Source organism: Capra hircus, chromosome 17 (assembly GCF_001704415.2).
Source record: "Capra hircus breed San Clemente chromosome 17, ASM170441v1, whole genome shotgun sequence".
Classification (NCBI taxonomy): domain Eukaryota; kingdom Metazoa; phylum Chordata; class Mammalia; order Artiodactyla; family Bovidae; genus Capra; species Capra hircus.
The window spans coordinates 1,844,543-1,869,344 of NC_030824.1; the positions used below are offsets into that span (position 1 = coordinate 1,844,543).

The following is a 24,802-nucleotide window of genomic DNA, read 5'->3' on the forward strand; positions in this document are numbered from 1 at the left end:
AACGCCACGTGATCGTCGCTTCTCCGCCACCCTCCCAATCCAGGCCCACCACAAGCTCTGCGCGCGCTCGCCGGACCCGCACTAGGTAGCTGCTTGGAGAAGCCGGCGCGGAGCGAGGCGGGGCCTCCGCCCTGACCGTGAAGGCCATCAGGACCATTAGTGCCCTTAGCAAAGATGGCGGAAGACAGCCCACCGGCCGGGCCAATCTGGGGACGAGCTGGCCGTGGGGGCGCTCACACGAGGGTAGCAGGTGGCTGCTGCGCATGCGCCCCGCTTGTTGGCGGGTAGACGCTAGGGTCCAGAGGCGGAAGTTCGCCGTAGTGAGGGAGTGTGAGGAGCGAGGCAGACGGCGCAGACGTCCACGCTCTGCGCGTTGAACATTCTTTATTCATCGGTTACTTTTCCTAACAGAGCGTTGTAAACAAAGGTCGGGATGTCCTCCTGAGGGGTCTGGCTGGGGCCTGTGCGGCCTCGGGCCTCCTGTCAGCGCCAGCCTCCGCCCTACTCCTGCTCCCTCAGCTTGGCCAGACCATCTCCCCAGGCTGGCCCAGGGCCTGGGTTTCTGAGGGGAAGGAATGCCCCGGGCAGTGAGGGCCCGGGCAGGGAGCCTTCCCCTGCTCTGTGCAGCCCAGGGCCTGGCCTTCGTTTGGAAGACGTGGGACTGCGTTAAGGGTCGTGATTGCCCGCAGAGCCTGTGACCTGCAGCCCCTGGTCGCCGACCCGCCACTCCTAACCGCCCCCTACCCACCGTGGCCATCCCCGCTCGTCACCGTGGGCGGAGGGGGTGGGGGCCCGCGAGGCCATCTGTGGCTGCCCTGAGCCCCTGCCGTGGAAGCCTCCCCAGTAGGCACCGAGAACCCGCGGCACCCACCATGTGCCTCCCAGAGACGGGACTGCTAAGGCCTCGCTCAGGTCAGTCAGGAAGTGGGCTGTCGGGCACCCTGGGAGATTCAGCGCCCTCACTGCCTCGATCCCATCTGTCACTTTTGGGTGGGGTGCTCAAATGGAGAGTTACTTGATGAAAGCCTGGCGGCTCTAAAAATAGGGGTTGGAAGCCTCTCAACTCGCACCCACCACCAGCCTCTCTGGCCCTTCCTGGAGCTGGGATCTCGGGAGGTGACGTCCCTGCGCTCTGTTTTCATCGGAGGACAGTGGCTGGGTACCAAAGCACACCATCCCAGGAAGCTCTGAGTCACTGACAATCATTAGTAATCAGAGGCAGCCAGCGGGACCCAGGGATTGCTGAATTCCTCGAGGTGAGGGAGAGGCCTGCCTCTCACCCTTAAAGGGGAAGATCTGTGCTGATTCAGGCCACTTTCCAAGACCTGGGAAAAGCCAAGAGCCCAGCCTCGGAGACAAAGGGCAGAAGAGCCTCAGAACCCCACCGCAACTCTGGGAACTGGCTACCTTGCTATTCCTCATTACCATCTAGATTTACATGTTCATTTGGGAGCAAGTTCCCACCCCCTGCAGCTGGCTTCCCTGAAGTGTTAGGTCTCAATCTCTCCCCTTTTTCCTGATTTCTTCCCCGCCACCCCATGGCACCTGCCTTCCTGCCTCAGCTGACACTGGACAGATGAAGTTGGCACAGTTTACAAGGCAGATACTATCTCGGTGCCCAACCCCTGGGACTCCTTAGTAATATGAGAGGCAAGGAGACCCACTGCAGCTACGCTCCCAGTCTTTCTTATTCTTAAATGAAGGCTCCCCAGATCCAGCCCCAAGGCCCTTCTTCTAGCCCAGTTTTTCTGGGTGTCTGAAGGCTGGGGAAAATGACCATTACAAGGGGCATAAACTGAGGGGGAGACACTGAGGGAGCCAAGCCTCCTGTGGGGGGAGGCATTACTTTGGGGTGACTGCCCCCAGCTGTTGCATCTTCTCTTCTGAGGCTTTGTCTGGAAGCAGGACCTCCACAGTGAAACTGACCTTCTTTGCGTGAATGAAACTGTAGGTGTTGTCAAACCGCAGGACATCTGAGGGGAGGCAAAAAGACAGACATTCAGGCAGTCCCCACAGGGCTTAGAGACGGCGATTTTTGTTGACTGAGCAAGTCAGTGTGGTAAGGTAATGAGGATGAAGGTGGCATAAGCAATGGTCCTTAACCTTCTGAAACCCAGTCTAGGTGGGTTACAAGATGTTCATGAAGAGGAGAAAAAAAAAAAAGAACATGCCAAGTGCCAGGTAAGTGGCAGAGACAGTCACATCTGTTAACAGCTTGGAAGGAGGGGGCCCTATCTGCCTGAAACCATGAGAAAGACTTTTTAAAGGAGTTAGAGGTGAACTGGGTCTTGAAAGGGGGGAACAGAGTTAGTAGCAGCAATACTTAATAGTAATGGTATAGTGATAGTAACGGTAACATCGGCTATTCCTGTGACTCAGGAAAGGGTTGGCAATCTATATTACTCATGATAACTCTTGAGTTCAACATTAGTTTTGTTTTATAGAAAAAGGAAGTCACTGTCACACAGTGAGGAAGGGATGGAGCTGGAATTTCCCTCTGGTCTGCACTGCTGCCTGACTTGGGCCCTGGAAAGCCCAATCCTGTTCAGTTTCTGAAAAAAAGTAAAAGAGGCAACCTTTTTTTTAGGCAAACTTTTTGAACCAGAAAGTTATCCCACAGAAAGATAAATGGACAAAGATGCTCAATGCACCCCTATTTGTAATCATAAAAGATGAGGAAAACTAAAATGTTCAAAGGAGAACTGCTTTAAAAGTTTTTATTGAAATACTATACTGGATAAAAAGGAGGAAGTGAGCTTCATGAGAATTAACCAGGGAAACTGTTGACGATATATCCTTAGGCCAAAAAAACAAACTGGAGAATAGTCTGTAGACGGTTTACAACATTTTTGTTAATATCCAACTCTGCGACCCTATGGACTGTAGCCCACCAGGCTCCTCAGTCCATGGGATTCTCCAGGCAGGATTACTGGAGTGGGCTGCCATGCCCTCCTCCAAGGGATCTTCCCGACCCAGGGATTGAACCCATGTCTCCTGCATTGCAGGTGGATTTGTTACCGCTGAGCCACTGGGGAAGCCCCTTTTGTTAATATGACCAAAAAAAATTTTTTTTTTGTCTTTGTTATTTGGCCCACCTACACTGACAAGTTTTACAGTGTCAAAACGCCTTCAAATATACACTGAATGACAGATGTTAATTCCTGTGAATGTGTATGTGTGGGCACATGTCCTGTATATTATGGAGACATGTAATGCTCCTAAAGGGATGGAAAATACTTGGTAGGATAATTCACAAGACCTGTTAGTGATTTCCTTGGGAGAGAGAAAATGGGCATGCAGTTGGCGGAGAAGGCTTCCAAGCCTTGGCCAACGAACAGACTGCTTTTAATCTAACCCGTCTTTTTTTGAGTTGTTCCATTCCAGTCAAACACCCCTTCCAGAGAACAGGGTGGGAAAACAAAACACTAGCTCTGCTCTTTCTGCACCTTGTCTTCTCTCTTTTCCCCGCCAGAAAATACCCTGTGTATTTAATCTTGAGATGCAATCTTCCCCTTTTCTGACCCTGGATAAAATGCATAGTTTAGACCAAGGGCAGACATACTGCCCACCTTTTTCTTCATGGTATGGGCTGAGTAATAACAGTCATCAATTTTCTCTCTGTGCCAGAGTTCTTCAGGGCCAGTGGTGCCTCCGGAAAGAAGGAAACGTCCTCTCTGCCCTGGATGACAGAGCCTTAGCAGCCAGAGTCAGTCATGCTAGAGGAGAGGTCTTTGAGCTCCTTGGACCAAGCACCAGGGCTGAGACGACTCTGCCTAGCATGACATTCTGCCCTCAGAAACAAGGCAAGGGCTGTTCTTAGGCCCAGGCCTGAGGGAAGCGGAGGTCATGAATTGCAGTGGTTCATTTTGACACTAATTATGTACTCACGGACTCGTAGAGGCCCCCGAGATCCTCCAGGCTAGGGCTTCTTCACTTTTGTAGGGGAACTGATCCCCTTGAGAATCTGACAGCATACAATTTCAGATTCCATGGAGCCCATCATGGACCCTCTGGGGCAGTGGTTCCCAGGAGGAAAGTGACCATTCTGAAGAGAGGTGCTGGGGGTAACCGTGCCCTCTCATTCGTGAAAGAGTCTCAGTTAGTGTCCTTTAATTTCTCTTTTATATTCCAGATTAAAGTGACAGTGTTAGTTGCTCAGTCATGTCCAATTCTATGCAACCCCACAGACTGTAGCCCACTAGGCTCCTCTGCCCATAGAATTCTCCAGGCAAGAATACTGGAGTCGGTAGCCATCCTCTTCTCCAGGGGATCTTTCCAACCCAGGGATCGAACCCAGGTCTGCTGCATTGCAGACAGTCTCTTTTTAATGTCTGGGCCACCAGGGAAGCCCTATATTCCAGATAGGAGAGTGTATTACATTTTTAGTTATGTGTGTAGGTGGGTTATAATATGTATGAATTTCATTTCAGGATAGTAGGGGAGACATTAAATACTATTATAAAAGGGAGATGGTTGGTCTTTAAGATTTAAAAGCACTGCTCTGGGGAGCCACAGACCCGATTAAGATCTCCTGCTCTAGCCTACTCCCCTCATTTTAAGGAAAAAAAGAGCAAAATCTAATTACTCAGAAGCAGTTGCTCAAAACACCTGGAGGGTTACTTGCAAAGCTGGACTCAGAAACCAGGTCCCCTGGTGCCCAGCTGGGCTGTTTAACCTCCCTACATGTTTCAGCTCTCTGACCACACTGCACACTCCCAGCAGACAGAGTTCAGATCTTTTTTTTTTCTGAATCTTATTCTTTCCTAGACAAGTACTCTACACTCAGGGCCTCAGGATATATTAGTTGGGAGGAAAACAAAGTGGAATTAGTGCAAACTTTGAGTATACTTGGGAAATAACCGGCACAGCCCAGGGAGGGGTTCATGGGCTCCTACCACTGGACTCAGAGCTGTAATTTCTCCACTGGGTGGTTATGCTCTTACTTTACAGAAGGCTGCCTGGTTCCCCCAAGGCATCACCTCCCACAGGCGAGCTTGTAACCTAACATCGGGTTCTCATAGGCTCAGCTCTAACCTCAGCCATGGCCCAGGCAACAGCTGACCTCACCTCGCTGTCTTTAAACCTGGGCAGGGGGCATGGATGCTGGGGCTCTGTGCCTCCTGAGAACGGATGATAAAAAGCTCCTAGTCAAGGCCCCGCAGGCAGGTAAACACTCCATCTGACAACGTATCCACAAGGAACTAAAATCTGGGATTTGCAAACCTAAGCCTGATTATGTTAAAGAGTTCATGGTCCTACGTGGTACTACAGAGAGGCAGTGGGCAGTAATGGAAAATGGGCTGGGCTCTGCTCCTGGGCCAATGACTTCCTGGGTCGGGGACCATGCTCTCTCCTCTGTCACGTGACCATCTCTAGGGCAGACTGTGGTCACGAGATCCTGCCCCATTTCTTGCCTATATCTGACTCTTGGTGTCTATGCACGCTACACTGTGGGACAGTATACCTCTCTATACCTCAGCTTCCCTGTCCTTTAAAATAAAGAAACTCAGGCCTGCATGGACAAAGTGCTTTATGCCCTGAGGACGACAGTGTCTAGGCTGGCGCTACACCTGACGGCTGCTGCAGCACAAGGTATACCGCCTTCTCCCTCAGGACCCGGCAGCTCGCTAACAAGCACAGCTCTCCTCCCCGGGGAGCCAGACCACAGAGCATCTGTGAGGAGGGGGCGGTAGAGACTGAGGTTGCCTGGGCTGCGGGGGAGGACACAGGATCTGAGGTTTGGGGCGGTGGTGTGGACAAGTACAGAGACAGAGACATCTGTGGGACTAGTTCAGAACAGGTGGTGTTGCCATGGAAACAGGGTGCGGGGCTTCTCCCCTCTCTGGCACTATCTCCTCCGGGTCTCGCCCTGATGAATAACAATGGTGGCCAGGGCGTGCTGAGTGCCGTACAGCAGGCATGATGCTAAGTGCTGGACAGACCTGATCACGTTTCATCAGCAGGGGTCCCCATTGTAGCAATCGGGACTGAAGCTCAGGGAGGCCAAGTCACTGGCCTAAGGACTAGTCAGTGGTCAAGTCTATTGCAGCTTGATGACAAAGCCCTTACTGTTACTGATTTTCCATGCCTGGCCCCTCGGCTCAGAGAGGAAACGAGATTTGAGGGGGATTTTCTGTGTGTGTATGTGTGACTTTTCTGCCTAGAAATATAGTACATGTTCTTTGTAACATAAACTGTATTTGCAGAACCAGTATAGAAAAAACAAAAGCCCTCTATGTTTTCTTAAGTTCCCAGAGATAACCACCACTAGCGTTAGCATAGAATCCGCAGAATTCTTTTGACCTTTTTTTTTTAGTCAAAGTGAGGATATACCATATATGGAATGTTTCATGCCTTATTTTTTTTAACATGTTAAGAGTCTGCCTGTAATGGAAGAGACCTGGGTTCGATCCCTGGGTTCGATCCCTGCGTCGGGAAGATCCCCTGGAGAAGGAAATGGCAAGCCACTCTTGCCTGGAAAATCCCATGAACAGAGGAGCCTGGTGGGCTACAGGCTCCCGTGGGGTTGCAAAGAGTCGGACACGACTGAGTGACTTCACTTTCAGTTTCAGATATCTTATATGTCATTTTATTCTCTTTAATGTGATATGGTATTCTACTGTATGAAGTGAAGTCAAGTGAAGTCGCTCAGCCATGTCCGACTCTTTGCGACCCCGTGGACTGTAGCCCGCCAGGCTCCTCTGTCCATGGGATTCTCCAGGCAAGAATACTGGAGTGGGGTGCCATTTATGGACCATAATTTATTTAATAAAGCCATTTAACTTACTGTCAGTATACCAAACTGCTAAGAACACCTGTATACCTGTATCTTTGTGTCCTTGTATAAATATTTCTGTAGGATAAATTTTCAGATGTAGAGTTGCTGAGTCAAAGGGAATTTGATCAATACTGCAAAGCTAAGTGAGGTTAGGCACCTGTCCCCGTGCCAAGTTACCATTTTCATTCCTCGAGTAAAGTTCCTGTTCATGTTCTGTGGTCACTTTTTGATCAAGCTGGAGATGAGTGAAGCTCAGCAGAGTCTAGGCTGGGTTCTGCTCACCCTGTGATCCCTGCACCTGCCCAGCCTGTTCTGCCTCTCTGACGTCTGGGGAAAGGGCATCCCCTGGAAATGTCTGATAGCGGCAGTCACAGTCCCAGGGAGACCTGGAACCAGAGAGGAGGCGTTCTGAACCCTTGCAGTCACCTAGCACTGTGACTCACCTTTACCTGGGAGCATCAGGTCAGAGTCCTACCCTGCTGTTAACCAGCTGGGTCACCCTGAGCCTGCCCTCTCACCCCTCCATCCTAGGTCTCCTCACTTATGCAAGAGAGGGTGGAACTGATGGAGTTCTGCTTCTAGTGCTAACCGTCTGTGAGCTTAAATCCAGGGAGAAAGGGAGCTCACAGGCAGACAGCCAGAGCAGGGGCTTTGGGAGACTTACAGATGCCAGGATCGCTGCAGGTGAGGGTCCCATCCTCGGGCACCAGGTGAGCGTTGTACCTCTGGTTGGGCAGCACCTCCTTCATCTCCCCAGCCCGCTGCCGTTCCCCCATCTTGGTCTTCAGGAAAATCCCAAAACCAATGTCCGAACCATCCGACATGAACTGCCACCTGCAGGGGACAACCACCCACTCAGACATGATTCCGTCTACACGTGCCCTCTCTAGGGTCCTGTCACCGAGGCGTCTCTCGCCCCAGCCCGCCGACCGGCACCGAGGGCGGCAGGCTCCGGTCTCCCGGGAGGGCCCAGGCCCTTACCTGAGGACACAGCCCGGGAAGAGGATCTCGTACTCCACTTGGTGGGAGGAGCCCCGGGAAATCTGCACGCTGTGCTCATACTGCTGCTTCACCCGGTCCCGCACGTAATACTTCTTGGGGATGTCACCCCCGTAGTTGATCTAGAAGCGGGGCACGGAATGCGCTGGAACAAGCACTGGAGCCAGGCGCTCCCCGGTCACCTCCGGTCCCCCCGGGGAAGCTCGTACCTTGGATTTACATTTGGGATTTCCATCAGGGTCAGTCATGGTGCCCCCGTACTCCACAGGCAACTGGTCGGGGCTGATATATTTCAGCAAAACCTCCTTCCAGTTTGCTAGCAGGAAAGGGAAGGAAGGAGGAAAAAAAGAAAAGGATCAGCACTAGGCAGGATTTCATCACAGCCCTGGCAGTCTACAGACAAGAGGCAGAACAAAACCCGTGCGCCCCCGCACACCAAGCACGGGCCTTGGGAGCACAGGATGTGCACGCAGCTCTGCAGGGCGGTCGAGAGGGGCTGTCACTCAGAGGCTTGCCCTACGCTGTGCCAGGAAACTAGAGCAGGGTCATGTCCCCATGGCCTCTGGCCAGCTGGTCAACCTGAGGCAAGCCAGTCTGCTCTGAGCCTACGTCCTCCTGCCGCCTTGCAAGATCATGGTGGGAGGGAAGTAAACTAAGCACTCGAGGAGGTGTCTGTCCTAAACTGGTAAGTGCCCTATCCTTAGGAGAGTGTATTATCACTCCCAGGAAAGGGACACAAACGTCTGAAGTGCAAGCAGGAAGGAACAGAGAAAAGGGAGGGCATTCCATGCAGAGGGCACGGCAGGCGCGCCAGGCAGGAGGGCCCGAGCCAACGCGCTCTGCCCTGGTTAGACCGGTGGGAGGGCCCGACCGGGGGTCCTGCGCCCCATCACCCACTGTGCTCAGTCATGACTAAGGGAATGCGTCACTGTAGACTAACCTCTTAAGAGAGCTCCCTCGGCTTTATCCCCAGACACGCTTTCACTTCTGCTCTTGTTTAGGCTGTCTGGCAACCGGTGATTTGGGTTTTTTTCTCTTATGTTAGTAATCAAACCCTTTCCTGGCTAGAAGAGTTGGCCTCAAGTGCAACCAAGGCTGAGATCCACTTCTCTGCCATTTCAGATTCCTAAACGAGTGTCAGCCAAAGGACAGTGTTTTGACCCTGGGAACCTCTCTGTGCTGACTACAGACACAGGCAGCAGCTCCAAGTCACAGGGTACCTGCAGCATCCTGTGTGGCCAGTGCTGCCTGGAAACCCCCGAGCACAGTCTAGGGGCTCCCAGCCTGCAGGGATCTAGAGACTTGCGACTAACTGACTCCAGGGACATGTGCCCTGTCTCAGGGTGCTTCCATCTGTGCTAAGCTGCAGCCCAGGGTGAATTTCTGCCTCCTCTCTGTTGACGATCCGTGCCTTCCCTGCCCAAGGCGGGTTCGATTGAAAGGTTTCAGGTGTGGGTGGGAGACATACTGAACCTCCTCCACGGCCCTGCTGCCAGGAAACCGAACTGGGCTCACGCATGTGGTGGGTGGCAGCCACAGAAAAGCCAAAACTCATCGAGAGCCTTTCGCTCAGACTGCTTCTTCCCCCAGCTCAGCTGGAGGGCTGGAATCCGGCCAGGAGGATTCTTCCCATCTTACAGACAGGAACTGTGGCAACAAGGACAGCATTCATTGCGCCAGAGCCAGCAGCAAAAGCCAGCGGCCCTGTGCCCTCCAGACTGCTCTGTGCCACACCCAGGCCTCAGCACGTTTGCAAAACCTCCATGTTCAACGTGGTGCCTGAAGGTGAGCATTCAGAAGCCTTCAGAATTCCCCTTTCCCCAGGTTCAACTCCGGAGATGGTGATGGCACCCCACTCCAGTACTCTTGCCTGGAAAAATCCCACGGACAGAGGAGCCTGGTGGGCTGCAGTCCATGGGGTCACCAAGCGTCAGACACCACTGAGCGACTTCACTTTCACTTTTCACTTTCACGCATTGGAGAAGGCAATGGCAACCCACTTCAGTGTTCTTGCCTGGAGAATCCCAGGGTCGTGGGAGCCTGGTGGGCTGCCGTCTATGGGGTCGCACAGAGTTGGACACGACTGACGCGCTTTAGCAGCAGCAGAGCAGCAGCAAATTCAACTCTACAGGTAGCCTTACGCCACCCATGAAGCCGATCTGCTTTTCAAGGCTTTTCTCCCACCACTCCACGTCATGCTCCAGCCAGACTTGCCCCCTGCTTGTCCCTGGCTGCCTTGATTTCTGAGCATCTTCCCTCTTGACTTTCCCTTGGCCCCTGACGTCCACCGGCTTCCCTGCCAACCACTTCTCCATCTCCCTGGCGGGCTCCTCTTTCTCTGCCTGCCCTCGAGCCTGGACATACACCACGCGTCACCCTCTGTTCTGCGGGCAGTCTCATCTCCTTCTCAAGGTCTCATCTGCCTTTATCTTTGTTGTTCTTCCATCACTATGTCATGTCCGACTCTTTGCAACCCCGTGGACTGCCGCACACCTGGCTTCCCTGTCCTCCACCATCTCCTAGAGTTTGCTCAGATTCATGTCCATTGGATCGGTGATGCTATTTAACCATCTCATCATCTGTCACCCCCTTCTTTTGACTTCAATCTTTCCCAGCATCAGGGTCTTTTCCAATGAGTTAGCTCTTCGGATCAGATGGCCAGAGTATTGGAGCTTTAGCATCAGTCCTTCCAGTGAATATTCAGGGTTGATTTCCTTCAGGGTTGACCCTCTTTCTGAAAAGTCCCAGAACTCCTGACTGGAGTTTGCCCCTAGGCTTCAGGCCCAGGCCTCCCCAACATCTGTACATCTCACAGTCTCCTCAAATTCAACCTGGAGCTTTTCCTTCTGGTTGTACTATTCCCCAGTGGAAGGGACTGCAATGCTCAGTCACTTGTGCCAGACCCCAGGGAGCTATTGCAGGTTTATCTTTCTCCCCTCCTACCTCCAGGCAATTGAGTTCCACCTCCTACAGAAGTCTGAAATCCATCCTCTCCTCTCTGTCCCTACTGCCCCCGGCCCTGCTCAGCCTTTCAACTCCAGGTATGTGGACTTTGGCTGTGGTGTGCAAAAATGGTATCTCGTCCCTCACAATCAACAGAGAATCAGATCTTGGCACCTACCCCGCCCCCTGATCAGATTCCTCTCCAGTGCCCAGGAGCCTGCAGTCAGACCCAGCTTCCCAGCACAGTGCCCTGGGTTCTCTGCCACCCAGCTCCTAGCACCCGGCTCCCTCCCCATATTATCTCTTGCCACACCCTGCGGTGCACGCTATAACCACCCTTGCCACAGTGTGCAAAGTCTTTGCTAAGTGCCCTTCTCTCTGCCCAACGGCTTGCTGCCTCGCTTTATCCAGCCACCCGACTCACTCCATAGCTTGCAGCTAAGGGAGGCATCGCCCCCTACCCAGGCTGGGTGGGCTGAGCGCCCCACTCAGTGTTCCCATGGACCCCTCCCTTTTACATGTAACGTCATACACTGCTGCGGTTTTACCCAGGTGGCTCAGCGGTAAAGAATCCACCTGCCAATGCCAGAGACACAGGAGATGTGGATTCAATCCCTGGGTTGGAAGATCCCCTGGACAAGGAAGTGGCACCCCACTCCAGTATTCGTGCCTGGAGAATCCCACGGACAGAGGAGCCTGGGGGGCTGCGGTTCACGGGGTCTCACAGTCAGACACAATTGAGCGCACATGCATGCTCACGCTTGATCCAGCTGTTGTGTCTCCCTTTCTCGAGAGACTACCAGCTCTTTAAGGGACTCTGTCTTCCTTCTGTGGCCTTGACACCTACCGAGTCCAGGGCCAGGCACACAGCAGGCGCCCGTGCAACGCGGCCAGCTCTGCTCCTGGGACCCCCTGCTCGGCCGCGTCCAGAGCCTCTTCCAGCTTGTGTCCCAGCTTTCTCTTAAAGGGCCCTCTCCTGTTTCATTGCAAGCTCACTGAGAATGAGGGCTGGCATTTCATTCGCCTTTGATTTTCCCCAGAGTGTTACAGGAAGAGTTCTCATGAAAACAGAGAGGAAGAAGCCCCTTGCCGGGGCCCAGCCTGCTCCCGGGGTCCCACTGCGCCCCAGCCAGAAGAGGGAGCCTTGGCCCTGGCGGCTTGGGCCTTCCCTGTGACGCCATCCCTGGCGGGGCTGCTGCCACGCAGCCAGGGCTCAGAGTCTGGGCTACTCACCTCCCAGGACCTGGATCTTCTTACGAGTGTCCTCACTCAGGAAGGGTTTGACGAGGTTGTAGGCCACAGGGAACAGCTTGGGGGCTGCAACGGAGACCAGGCCATGTGAGCCCCAAAGCATCCCTAACCATGGCCTCGTGAGGACCCCCCGCATCCCTAACCACGTCCATCACGGCCCCCAGCGTCGGGCCATGCGTTCCCGGGACCCTGGAGCCCACGTAGGCCGCCTGTGTGAGGTTCGGCTGGCCCGTCTGTACCGGGGGGAATACTCCAACTTCCTCACCAGGCTGGGAGGCTCCAAGGATGTAAACACTGAAAGCCGTGCCAATTATGAAGCCGTCTGCGCAGGCACAGGTCAGTCTTTGAAACGTGTCCCAAGACCGCCACCCAACCTTTGGCTCATTCTGATTTTATTCTCCCCCGAATTTGTCCCAGGACCATTTTTTGCCCCTCCTTCCCATCTGACTTCATCACAGGTAGTTCCCAACTTACCTTTAACGATAAAAAGACGCTTCAGCGTTTCGGGATAATTTTCCTCAAACATGCAAAGAAACTGTGGAAAGAATTCAGCAGGCTCAGAACTCAGTGCCAAGGAGAGAGGCTCTGCTTCCTCCAGCCTCCCCCACCCCACAGGGCCTCCGAGCACCCCGATCTCTCACCCTCCCACCCCACCCCAGCCCTGGCCCTCACCTCTCCATAGGCCTCCACGGCCGGCTTCCAGAGATGCTTGAGACCCAGGCCCTCACAGTCATAGATCAGGGTGGTGGTCTCTATCTTCTTCCCCATCTGCAGGGGCACAAGAGCAGAAAGTCACATCACGCGGCCCCGCCCCCAGAAACACACACCGAAGGCCAGCCTGGTTCAGGGGAGACACTGATTGTGCCTTGCACCCACACGGCAACCAGATCTGGGCAGGGCCAGACCTAGAGTTTTCCAAATCAAGATAATTACCCCCAGGCCGGAACTGTGGCCTAGACAAGGCCCCCTTCCCGTCTAGATCGCCCTGCTCTCGTCCAGTAAATGACTGGGTAGACGGAGATGACATCTGAGGCCCCTTCTGTTCTGCAGTTTGACCTGGTGGCTGCCCCCTTTCCTCTGCGCTCCACGTGGCCACGTAGCTTGCAGGCACAGATGCTCTCCGGCCAACGGGAGCCCTAAAGGGGCATCCCCATCTAACGCTTCTCTCCACGCCTCGGCACACACTAGGTGCTCAGTGACACTGTTGGAATGTCCCCCAACCTATCACATCATTTGATTGCATGTTTACAATAGCTGAGGAGGAGGGGAAGAGAGAAGACCGTGGCGGCCCCAGCTTGCTCTTCAGTCTTTTTCCCATAAGAGAGTCAGCTGTCCTTCTCTGTGAATTGAGTTAGGCGAGCACAGAATCTGAGCTCACGGACACCAGCGGAACCCAGATAATCGTCCAAGGATAGGGTGGTCCCGACAAAGACTCCACTGGTGCCCAGGGCAACAGGAGAAAAGCAATGATAACATAGTATGTTTTTACAAGGCTGAACTTCACTCAGTTTAAAGGACTGCCTCTTCTTTCAATGGCTGAGTCAAAGATCTCTCATGATGAATGTCACATTGCACCTGAAAATATGTGGGTTATTTCCAAATCTTTTTTGATATTGATTTCTAACATAATTCCACAGTGTTAAGAGACCAGCGGAGAAGGCAATGGCGCCCCACTCCAGTATTCTTGCCTGGAGAATCCCATGGGCAGAGGAGCCTGGCAGGCTACAGTCTGTGGGATCGCAAGAGTCGGACACGACTTAGCGACTAAACCATCCATTTCACCCATATCCTTCTACTTTTCTATTCATTCTAGTAGTTTTTGAAGAGTCTGATACTGAAGATCTTCACAACCCAGATGTGAGCACTCATCTAGAGCCAGACATCCTGGAAGGTGAAGTCAAGTGGGCCTTAGAAAGCATCACTATGAACAAAGCTAGTGGAGGTGATGGAATTCCAGTTGAGTTATTTCAAATCCTGAAAGATGATGCTGTGAAAGTGCTGCACTCAATATGCCAGCAAGTTTGGAAAACTCAGCAGTGGCCACAGAACTGGAAAAGGTCAGTTTTCATTCCAACCCCAAAGAAAGGCAATGCCAAAGAATGCTCAAACTACCGCACAATCGCACTCATCTCACATGCTAGTAAAGTAATGCTCAAAATTCTCCAAGCCAGGCTTCAGCAGTACGTGAACTGTGAACTTCCTGATGTTCAAGCTGGGTTTAGAAAAGGCAGAGGAACCAGAGATCAAATTGCCAACATTCGCTGGATCATGGAAAAAGCAAGAGAGTTCCAGAAAAACATCTATTTCTGCTTTATTGTCTATGCCAAAGCCTTTGACTGTGTAGATCACAATAAACTGTGGAAAATTCTGAAAGAGATGGGAATACCAGAGCACCTGACCTGCCTCTTGAGAAATCTGTATGCAGGTCAGGAAGCAACAGTTAGAACTGGACATGGAACAACAGACTGGTTTCAAATAGGAAAAGGAGTACGTCAAGGCTGTATATTGTCACCCTGCTTATTTAACTTATATGCAGAGTACATCATGAGAAATGCTGGACTGGAAGAAACGCAAGCTGGAATCAAGATTGCCGGGAGAAATATCAATAACCTCAGATATGCAGATGACACCACCCTTATGGCAGAAAGTGAAGAGGAGCTAAAAAGCCTCTTGATGAAAGTGAAAGAGGAGAGCGAAAAAGTTGGCTTAAAGCTTAACATTCAGAAAACGAAGATCATGGCATCCGGTCCCATTATTTCATGGGAAATAGATGGGGAAACAGTGGAAACAGTGTCAGACTTTATTTTGGGGGGCTCCAAAATCACTGCAGATGGCGACTGCAGCCATGAAATTAAAAGACGCGTACTCCTTGGAAGGAAAGTTATGACCAACACAGATAGCATATTCAAAAGCAGAGACATTAATTTGCCAACAAAGGTCCGTCTAGTCAAGGCTATGGTTTTTCCTGTGGTCATGTATGGATGTGAGAGTTGGACTGTGAAGAAGGCTGAGAGCCGAAGAATTGATGCGTTTGAACTGTGGTGTTGGAGAAGACTCCTGAGAGTCCCGTGGACTGTAAGGAGATCCAACCAGTCCATTCTGAAGGAGATCAGCCCTGGGATTTCTTTGGAAGGAATGATGCTAAAGCTGAAACTCCAGTACTTTGGCCACCTCATGCGAAGAGTTGACTCATTGGAAGACTCTGATGCTGGGAAGGATTGGGGGCAGGAGGAGAAGGGGACGACCGAGGATGAGATGGCTGGATGGCATCACTGACTCAATGGACGTGAGTCTGAGTGAACTCCGGGAGTTGGTGATGGACAGGGAGGCCTGGTATGCTGCGATTCATGGGGTCACAAAGAGCTGGACATGACTGAGCGACTGAACTGAACTGAACTGATATTGAAATTCTAACTAAAAATCGTAATTTATCTCCTTAAAGCAATAATTGCAATATACAGTGAAACTGTAGGTGACTTTGTTCTGTACTTCCCAAGTCTCCTGTACATGTATCATCATACTTTCATAATTTAAAAAGTGAGAAAGAAAGAAAAATAAATAAAAGGACTGTCTCTTTTTTTCCCTCACTGCACCATGCTGAACTTCCCTGACCAGGGATCGAACCCCCACCCCCTGAAGTAGAAGCAGGGAGTCTTAACCACTGGACTGCCAGGCAAGTCCTGAAGTTCTACCCTCTGTTCTGAGACAACACCCTCCCTATAGTTTGGGGCTTAATTATGGCAATAATAGCTGCTAAGTGTTTTCTCAGTCCTTACTTGGAAAAAAAGTGAAATTTGGCCACACAGGTCAGTCCCTAAAACTCTGTAATTTCACTGGTCAATGAAATCCACCCATGGCTGCGCTTCACGCCACAGATGACATCCCCGCTCCGGCGTGACCGACTCCACCGGGCAAACCCCTCTGCGGCCATGCTGGCCCCCACCTTTTCGCTCTGGCGGACACATTCCTGCAGCAGCAGCTCGCAGTCCCGCATCTTGGTCTTGAACAAGTCCTGCTTGCTGGCCGAGAGGAGCAGGCCCTTGGCGTCCAGGGGACCAATGATGTCGTACCAGATGGGTGAGCCTTCCAAGTCGTAGCCGCACATGCCCCCTGACAGGTACTGCTGGACCACCTGGGCCAAGACAGAGGGGGCCGCCTGGTCAGCAGGCCCAGGGCAGCCACCCCTTCCCCGTGTCCAGGGCCTTCCTCTGGGTTCATCCTCCCCTGGGTGCCAGTGGAAACTCATTCAGTGACTCGGCATCATCAGACCCTTCCTCTGAAGGCCCCAGGCCCCTGGTCCCAGGACTGTGGCCCTAACAGCCCTCACGTGGGGAACTGTACTGTCCTACAGCAGTCCCTCAGGTGTGTCCCACTCTTCACAGCCCATGGACTGTAGCTCACCAGGCTCCCCTGTCCACGGCATTCTCCATGCAAGAATACTGGAGGTGGCTGCCATTTCCCCCTCCAGGGGATCTGCCCCACCCAGGGACAGAACCCGAGTCTCCTCTGTCACCTGCACTGCAGGCCGATTCTTCACACGCTGAGCCATCGGTCAGCTTTCAGCCTCGTCAGACCTTTCGTCTGTATCCAGCCCCGTGGACACAGGATACAGGCTATGGCTGTAACCGGCCTCCTCACATGGGGTGGGGCGGGATAATGTGTCCTCACCTCTGGAGGCTGCCAGCTCATGATGTTGTCAATGTCCTTTTGCTTCCGGAACTCCACGTGCTGCAAACACATAATTGGGACTTTAAAAAAGTGGGCCAGGGGAGAGGGCCGCCTGTAATAGGCACCTGGCAACGGTGACAGCGCGAGCAGACCACGGGCCACAGGTAAGTCACGAGAAAGCCACTGGCAGGAAGAGAAGGCGGAGCCTCTCTCCAAGGTCTCAGCAGCACAGACTGTAATTCTTGGTTGGCCCAGAACTTTGAAAGCTCTGCTTCTCGGGAAGGGATTGCACTTTGTCTCTCAGGATAAGGCAGTACAGGCTGTGATCAGGGTGGGAGGGCTGGACAGAAGTCCAGGCACGGTGTGATTCCGACGGGCAGGAATGGAAGAGACAAATGGGCCTCACCTTCCGGAGCATGGCCTCGGATTTCTGCAGGTTGAAGTTTCTTGCTGCAACAGGGAAACGTGAACAACGGTTAGGCCAGTAGCCTGGGCACTGAAGACCGAGAGACTCTCCTGCTCCTGTGCTGGGGCCCTGGGGACTCTTAGATCACCCCGCATGCGGAGGTGGCGTGAAGACATTCACTGAGGGTTTGGGGAGCACCTCGACCCCTGGGCTTGCAGGGAGAGCAGGTCAAGGCTCAGGGCAGATGGGAGCAGCCCTGCAGGTTCAGGGTCAGAAGAGTTCTCTCCTAGTGGATGCAATCAAGTGAAGAATCTTATCTCCTCTCAGGAAAAGTGAACCCTGGACTCCCTTATCATTTAGCCTTCTCCTTCCAAAAAGCTAATCTCCTGCAGGGTCTAACACTCTGTGGTAAGAACTGACCTTGGGTTCAAAGATGAATACAGCTGCCCAGTAATCTGGCGCAGGACTGGCAGTCCATTCCAGTAGGATGGGGGTGGTGGTGATGAGCCTCCAGTCATCAAAGGACCCACGCATACCCCATGGGGACAGAAGACCCTCCTCCTCCCAGGATTCCCAGAAAGTTTCAGAATCAGAGTTCCCCTGGGTCAACAGTTCAGCATTGAAGAACTGATGCTTTTGAACTGTGCTGTTGGAGAAGACTCTTGAGAGTCCCTTGGACAGCAAGGAGATCCAACCAGTCCATCCTAAAGGCGATCAGACCTGAATATTCATTGGAAAGACTGCTGCTGAAGCTGAAGCTCCGATACTCTGGCCACCTGATGAGAAGAACTGACTCACTGGAAAAGACCCTGATGCTGGGAAAGACTGAGGGCAGGAGGAGAAAGGGATGACAAAGGATGAGATGGTTGGATGGCATCATTGATTCAATGGACATGAGCTTGAGCAAGCTCGGGGAGTTGCTGATGGACAGGGAAGCCTGGTGTGCTGCAGTCCATGGGGTCACAAAGAGTCAGACACGACTGAACAACTGAACTGAACTGAACTGGGTCAACTCTATCTCACGCACAAACCTCGACATGCTGTCCTGCTCACGTTTCAACATAAACCCCTCTCTGCCCACCAAGGCCACCTGCTCCCAGACAATCCGGGCAGCCACATGCCCTTGGCCCTCACTGTTGTTCTGAGCAGAGACCCTTCTGCAGAGACCCTCAGAGAGGAGGGGGTACTTCCTCAGCCACGTGACAACCCTTCCAAGCAAATTCTGTTCTGCCATCCTGAATCTCCGCCTGCCAACATGTTGCCCATCATGGATCCTTTAACCATCCGGCACAGCTTGGTGTCAAGTCCATCCACTTCCCTTTGGAGGTTTTCCAGTTTCCCAGCACCTCTCCTAGTGTGTGTGGGCCAGAGCACAGGTGTTACCTACCCTTCTCCAATTAAGCCTAAGAACTTCCTCAGCAAGAGGCCAGGTCCTTAACTCAAGTGAAGCTTCCTGTCAACTGAAACCCCCAAATCCTTTTCACCTGGGCTACTGAGAAGCCTCTATCCCACAGGCTGAGAGGCGGTTTTCTGGATCTCTCCCTATCAGATTTCATCTCGTTATGGTCAGCCACGTTGCATTTCTTAAAGAGCTTCTGAGAGCCACACTGTGAGCAATTTTGCCATGCGGCCTATGAACTGCCCCTCCCAGCTCGATGTCCTCTGTGGGTCACATCGACATTCAGATCTGCTGACAGCCCCGGGACCGGGGCCAGACAGGCTGCCCTCTGGACCGCCACCGGCCCCTTAATCGCTGCTCTCCGGGAGCGGCCGGGCACATTCCCTGACTCTGCTGCCCTGAAACACAGTCCACTCTCCTGCACCCAAAGGATGCAACAAGAGATATGCCCAAAGCCACGCCCATCACTTGGGCCAGACATGCGCCTGCAGAAATGAGCAGCCTTGGCTCTGGGGAAGTTCCCGCTCGTGGTCCCCTTACACGTGCCGTCATGGCAGTAGGGGGTGGGCAGCTATCAGAGGAATACGATCTGGGTTTGCATCTCAGCCCTTCCGCCTTCTTCCTGTTTGACCTTGGACAAGATATCGCAGCATCTCTGGCCGAATCACCCAATGAGCTAAAAAGCACTTGGAAGACACAAGGCACCACGCTGTCATGACGGGGGGACGCAGTCGGACCCGAAAGTGGGAATCCTCCAGGCAAGGGAGGGAACCCCCAACTGTGAAGTCATCTTCCTGGGGAACAGGAGTGGTAGTGACTTGTGAGCCCCTTATCTCAGTGAAGCTCTCCAGTTAACCCTTAGTGGCTCAGGCCCAATATTCAGGGTCTTTGAGGGCCCTCCCCAGGCTGCCACTGCCTCTGGCAGTACGGGCCTGAGGCCTCCCCGGGGCTTCTGCTCCCTGGTCAGGGGGCAGCTCAGGGCACGCTTAGGGCACTGCCAGAAAGATGGGCCTGGGAGCCGGAGTCCTGGGTTCTTATTTCATCCCTTCCTAGTCCTGGGAAACAAGGAGGCTCAGCCCTGCCCTGCCGGGCTCACAGGTTTCCTCCACCTCCTGGTTTTATCTTGCCATCTGACCCTCCTCCTCACTAGGTGCCCAGAACTGGGGAGGGGAGGGTGGGTGGTAGGGGAGAGAGTGATGTGTGAGGGTCTGAGGGCCAGCAGAAAGCTGAGCCCTGTCGGGTAAGCCCTCTCACACCTAAGGCTAGAGAAAGACATCTGGCTGGCAGATGTCTTGCAAATGTTTTCTTTAGAATGAAAAGGAGAAAGAAAAAAGTTTTTTTTAAAAAGGTGGGGGGGGGGGCAGAATTCCCTGGCAGTCCAGTGATTAGGACTCTGAGCTTTCACTGCCAACGGCTCGGGTTCGATTACCGGTCAGGGAACTGAGATCCTTGCATGCTGCACAGCACAGCAAAAAAGGAAAAGAAAAACAAGGGGACAAAAAAAGCCTAGTTGAAATTCACAGTAGAGTCTGACCAGGCCTGAGCTCCTGCCCAGGAAAATGTGGGGCACGAATGATGTGCAGAGGAGATGCGTCCTGCGTTTGAAGAGGCGGAGCTTGAGCTTGGCCGGGCAGAGAGGCGGGCTGGCCCAAGAGGGTGCTGGCCTGGGGACCAGGGGCTGGGGTTGCTGCCCTGATTCTGCTTCACGTTTTCTGTGTGCCCTCAGGTAAGCGCCCTCCCCTCTCTGAGCCTCAGTTTTCTCATCTGGCAACTGAGGATGACTGCACTCCTCTCTTTCTGCAGAGAGGGACAGGGGCTGTCCCAGGACTGGGGGGTTGGGGTGCCTGGGAAACCAGCTGCTGGTTTCTCTTAGATAAAAGAGAGCTGCGATGCTGTTCACCTCAACGGCTCTCTGAAACCACAATCTCCGCCCCTCAAGGTAGCTGGGAGGTGTGTCTGATCCTCGAGCAGCTGGCCCTTCAGTAAAGGCTGTCGGCCCACTCTCCCCACCCACCCCCTTCTAGCTGCAGCCCTTCAGTAAAGGCTGGGCCAGAATATCCTCCCACTCTGGACTGACTCCACTGCCACCCCCCCTCGCTGGCCCCCACCCCGTCTGAGTGGGCGCAGGTAGGGGGCGGTTCACAGCTTTTTTGCGGGGGAGGGCAAGTGGCACTTTCTGAAGCACAGGGGGCTCTCCTGATGGCACTTGTCCGGGGCGGGGAGGCCTGCCAGCGGCCTCTCCAGAGTGCCCCAGCTATTCAGTTCTTGGACTGAAACAGAAAAACATGTCTCTCCGCCTGTCCCAAGACTCGTAGGGGACGTACGTGCCTGTGTCTATGAACAACTAATCAGCCAGGACTTAACTTTAATACTGGGGGCTACGACTCTGTATCCCCACTCCAGTATTCTTGCCTGGAGAATCCCATGGACAGAGGAGCCTGGTGGGCTGCAGTCCGTGGGGTCACAAGAGTCGAACACGACTTAGCAACTAAACCACCATGATTCTGGGTCCCGATTTAATCTCCGCTAAAATAACCCAGAGAAATGTTCTCTATTATTTCTATGTCTGGCGATAAAGTTTCTACAAAGGCAGAAAAAGAAAAATATGTCACAAGAATTGAGAGAGAGGGTGGCACCTGACTTGAATCACAGAAGAGGAGAAGAAAGAAAAGCTTTCAGGAGTTGCAGCGTGGGGTTGAGCTGGACTCCGAAGCTAGCGGAAACGTGTACATTTCCCCACCGCCTGCACAGCACCACATGTCCCACCCTGCAGTGGGCGGGACACCCGATCTCGTCCCGCTCTCCCACACAGGAGCTGAGGAGGAGGTTCACCCCTGGCCCAGGTACAGGCCAGGCAGAGCCAGAAGAGATCTCAGGGCTTTGGAACCAGACGGTGGCTTGAGGGGAGTTTTGTAAACCTAAGTTGGGCTGAATGCCACCCATGGTATTTCCCCACACACTCTGCCCCTCCCTCATGACACGCGAACCTCTGGCAGCAGGCGGCCTGCCGTTCCCACGGCCAAGACTCTGGTTCCGAACTTGGCTCTGCCTCCAACTTCCCACCAGCGTGGGGCCTTTCTCGGCGTTTCCTCAACCTGCTTCCCCACATCCATCGGCAGAGTGTGTTCATCCAGTGGACAGAGAGGGCACAGGGCTGGGAGCCAGCCGACCTGGGTTCTGGTCCTCTGCCTGCAGCTCAGCACTGTGCGACCTGGGGCAAGTGACCTCAACCTCTCTGAGCCTCAGTGTCATTATCTATCCAATACTATCCAATAGGAGAGTTGAAATTATCTAATAGCCAAGAACCCTTTTGGTTCTAAAGGCTGAATCCTCCAGATTCTGAGCACGCCAGGGGCAGGGTTCCCAGAGGGTGCCATTTCTGTGACCCAGAGCAAGCATCTCGCCCAGCCTCCCTCCTGCAGCCCCTCTCCCCTCACCTCGGAGCCAGCGCAGGAGAAAATAGTCATCTGGATTCGGCAGGGCGGGCAGCACATCCTGGACATTCTCCCGAAACTGCATCGAGAGGCAGCTAGGTGAGCGGAAGGTCCCACCCTGACCACCCTCTGCCCGGGGCTCTCCATAGAGGCTTTCGCTGGGCCTCTGCTCAGTACAGGGAAACTCTGCAGACACAGGCTGAGCACCTGGGCGGCTCGGGACCCTGTGTGGGTTGTGCTGGTGGGAGGTGGGTAGCAGGAAGAGGTGGGCAGGAAGTACGACACCGCCCCGGCCTGACTGCAGGCACTTACGCACTCCTTCGTGGCCGATGGGCAGACATGTCCCTAGATAACTGTCACAGCAGACAGCCTGGGGTGTGCCACCGTAGGCATCTGTTTACCAAGCATTTCTGGTGCACCCAGCACTGAACTTGGCACTGATTCACGCTTCACTCAGAGTCCCTAGACGTTATAACTGCTCCCATTTTACAGAGGAAGGAATTAGAGCCCAGAGAGGTTAAGTGACGGCCCCAAGGTCAACAGCTAGTAATCAGCAGAGCTGGTAAGCAAACCCCCCAGTCTGTCCCAGGCCAGAGCAGGCACTCTGTCCACCATGGTCTCCCCCTTTAGCGATGGAATGCTGAGCAACGTGCTGGGGGGCAGAGGGTAGAGTTAGATTCTGACTGGGGCCAGGAAGGGGGGGGTGTCTCATATGACTTCATATAATAATGGCATTTGAGCTTGAAGGACTCCAGAGGCAGCAATCCGGGTGGAGGGAGCAGTTCCAGGCAGAAGCCACAAAGGGGGAAAGGGCGGCGAGGGCCAAACAGGAGCTGGACAGTGACCCCAAGGATGGCCACGCCCACATCCCACCTCTCTCAACCCTGTGAGCACGCCCCCTCGTCCTGTTCTGTCCCCAGGCCTCCTGCTCCCAGTCACTGACCTATGGGGCAGCCACAGACGAACCAATGAGGACCCACCACCTCTGCCCCTTGCTGGGGTCAGCCAGGGACTGAAACCATCCCAGCCCCCAGACAGCTCCCAGAACCCCAGGGACTCTGGCGTGCCGCCACCCCTTACCAAGGACCCTCCCCAGCCCCCGGTTCCTAGCTTAATCACCACCTAATCCCTTCTCTGCCTGGTTTCCCCTGCAGGTCAGCAGTAATATCTGAAACCTCCCTACCCCCCAGCCTCCTGGGATGGGGAGGCCCGGCCCATGGCGACACCTTCATGGGGCTGATGCCCCGGCCCCACTATTACTGGCAGGAGGCACCTGCCAACCCTCCTCCCCCAGTTTCTCAGCAGTGGAAAAGTGCCCAGCTGTGGAGCCTCCAGCCCTTAAGGCTGGACCCAGTCGGTCCCAAGAATGGCCACTCTCTCCTCTTCCCAAGGGCAGCTGGTGGGAGAGGGTGGGGCTCCGAAACTGCTGTTCCCTTCCTCTGCCCAGGCACCAAGGCAAAGCCTGGCTTACCTCCTTGCCTCCTGAAAAGCATCAGCCGGAGTCCCCAGGCGGGGAGGGGGGGGGACGGGGGGCGGGGGGCTGGGTGGCAGGGCAGGGGAGTTGGGGTGAAGGGTGAGGAGCTGGTCTCAGCTCAAACTAACCCCAACTCAGTCTGGCCCTGGTAGGATCCCGGGCTTTGCACCAGCAGGTGCAAACTCCTCAATATCTTCCCTCAAGGAGCGAGCAGAGAAGGACCGCTTGTGCCCAAGGTCGCAGACAGCCTCGGGGCCAGAGCAGAAACCATCCAAGTCTCCCAAGGAGCCCTCGGGAGGAGGCCCCTTCCATGTGCCACTCACTGCCCCTCTCGGCCAGAGGAAAACCTCCCGGAAATGGAAGGGAACCTGGGGCCCTGCCCCTGCCCCCGGGGCCCGGCTACCAGTGCCTGCGAATCCGCGTCGCCTTCGTGCCCCCACCTCCAGCTGGCTCCCTGGGCTCCCCAGCAACCACTTCTTTCCCAGGTGGCAGCGCCGAGCACTCGCCCGGGGATGGGGCCGCGGCGGCCAAACTTCCCCGGGGTCCCCTCGGCCGGCGGAGGGAGCCAGGGAGCGCGGGGCTGGGCGGCCGTGGGCAGCTCGGCGCGGCGGCCGCCGCTCCCTCCGCCGGCCGCCCGCGGACGCGCGCTCGCCCCCCGCCCAGCCCCTTCCCCGGCCCCCCGCCGCCGCCGGAGGAGGAGCCGGCCATCGTCGCCCGAGCCGGGGCGAGGCTCACCTTGGCCAGCGCCTCCTTCTGCTTGGGGCTCAGGTCGCCCACCCTGCCGCTCATCGTGGCTCAGGCTCGGGGCGCGGCGGTTGCCGCAGCAGATGGAGCACCGACGCGTTCTCCGCCGCCGCCGCCGGAGTCGAGTCCCAGCCTTTTGCCCGGGCCGCGTGTGGCGGCCAAGCCCCGCCTCTTAAAGAATCCCAAGGGGCGGAGTAGGGAGCGATGCGCCGGGCGCGGGAGCATCCGAGGCGGGTCCCCTCCGCCCTCCTGAAGCCGAGACCTGGGCGGGAAGGGTGCGCGCGAGTGCCCACCCGGGGCCGAGGCCGGTGGACCGCAGTGGGGCAGGAAGTCTGGGTTGCAGTCCCAAATTTACCTTTAGCTCTCGGTGTGACCTTGGAGGAGACACCTGAGCTCTCTGGGCCGTGTGACCGCATCTGAGTACTATCTAATGATTTCTTGTAAGATCAGGTCCCCAGGGTGTCAGACTTCTCCCGCCAACCCGGGAGGGAGCTTGCCTGATGCCCTTGTCTCGGGGGGCCAGGTCCCCTAAGACTAGCCATCACCTCCAGGACAGTGGCTTTTTCTCTCTAGGGTCCTTGCCCGCCTCCTGTCCTGCCATGGATTTGGGGCCACTGCTGCCAACCCAACTGGGGGCCTTGCAGGAGTTAACAGCCTTTCTGCTTCCTGCTGTGGGGCAGGCAGTCTGAAGGGTAGGGAAGCCCAG

General features: G+C 54.6%; 1 protein-coding gene across 1 annotated transcript; it reads right to left on the minus strand.

Annotated features, from left to right (window-relative positions):
• Positions 350–24,299, minus strand: SEC14L2 (SEC14 like lipid binding 2). Its single transcript, XM_018060983.1, has 12 exons — positions 24,088–24,299; positions 21,882–21,957; positions 17,046–17,089; positions 16,640–16,699; positions 15,915–16,103; positions 12,644–12,739; positions 12,446–12,506; positions 11,954–12,037; positions 7,987–8,093; positions 7,760–7,899; positions 7,443–7,612; positions 350–1,973 (listed from the first exon to the last, which is right to left on the minus strand). The coding sequence occupies exons 1-12, from the start codon at positions 24,139–24,141 to the stop codon at positions 1,843–1,845; spliced, it is 1,212 nt and encodes a 403-aa protein (XP_017916472.1). The 5' UTR covers positions 24,142–24,299; the 3' UTR covers positions 350–1,842.

What these genes read in the sequence shown, in the direction of transcription:
- SEC14L2 (XM_018060983.1), bottom strand. Translation starts at nt 24,141, where the DNA reads ATGAGCGGCAGGGTGGGCGACCTGAGCCCCAAGCAGAAGGAGGCGCTG. An exon ending in GTGTCCGCCAGAGCGAAAAG is followed by an intron (nt 12,740 to 15,914) that starts GTGGGGGCCAGC and finishes GTGCCCCTGCAG; the next exon opens with ATGGGGAAGAAGATAGAGAC. An exon ending in CTGCAGCGATCCTGGCATCT is followed by an intron (nt 1,974 to 7,442) that starts GTAAGTCTCCCA and finishes GCCTCCCCTCAG; the next exon opens with ATGTCCTGCGGTTTGACAAC.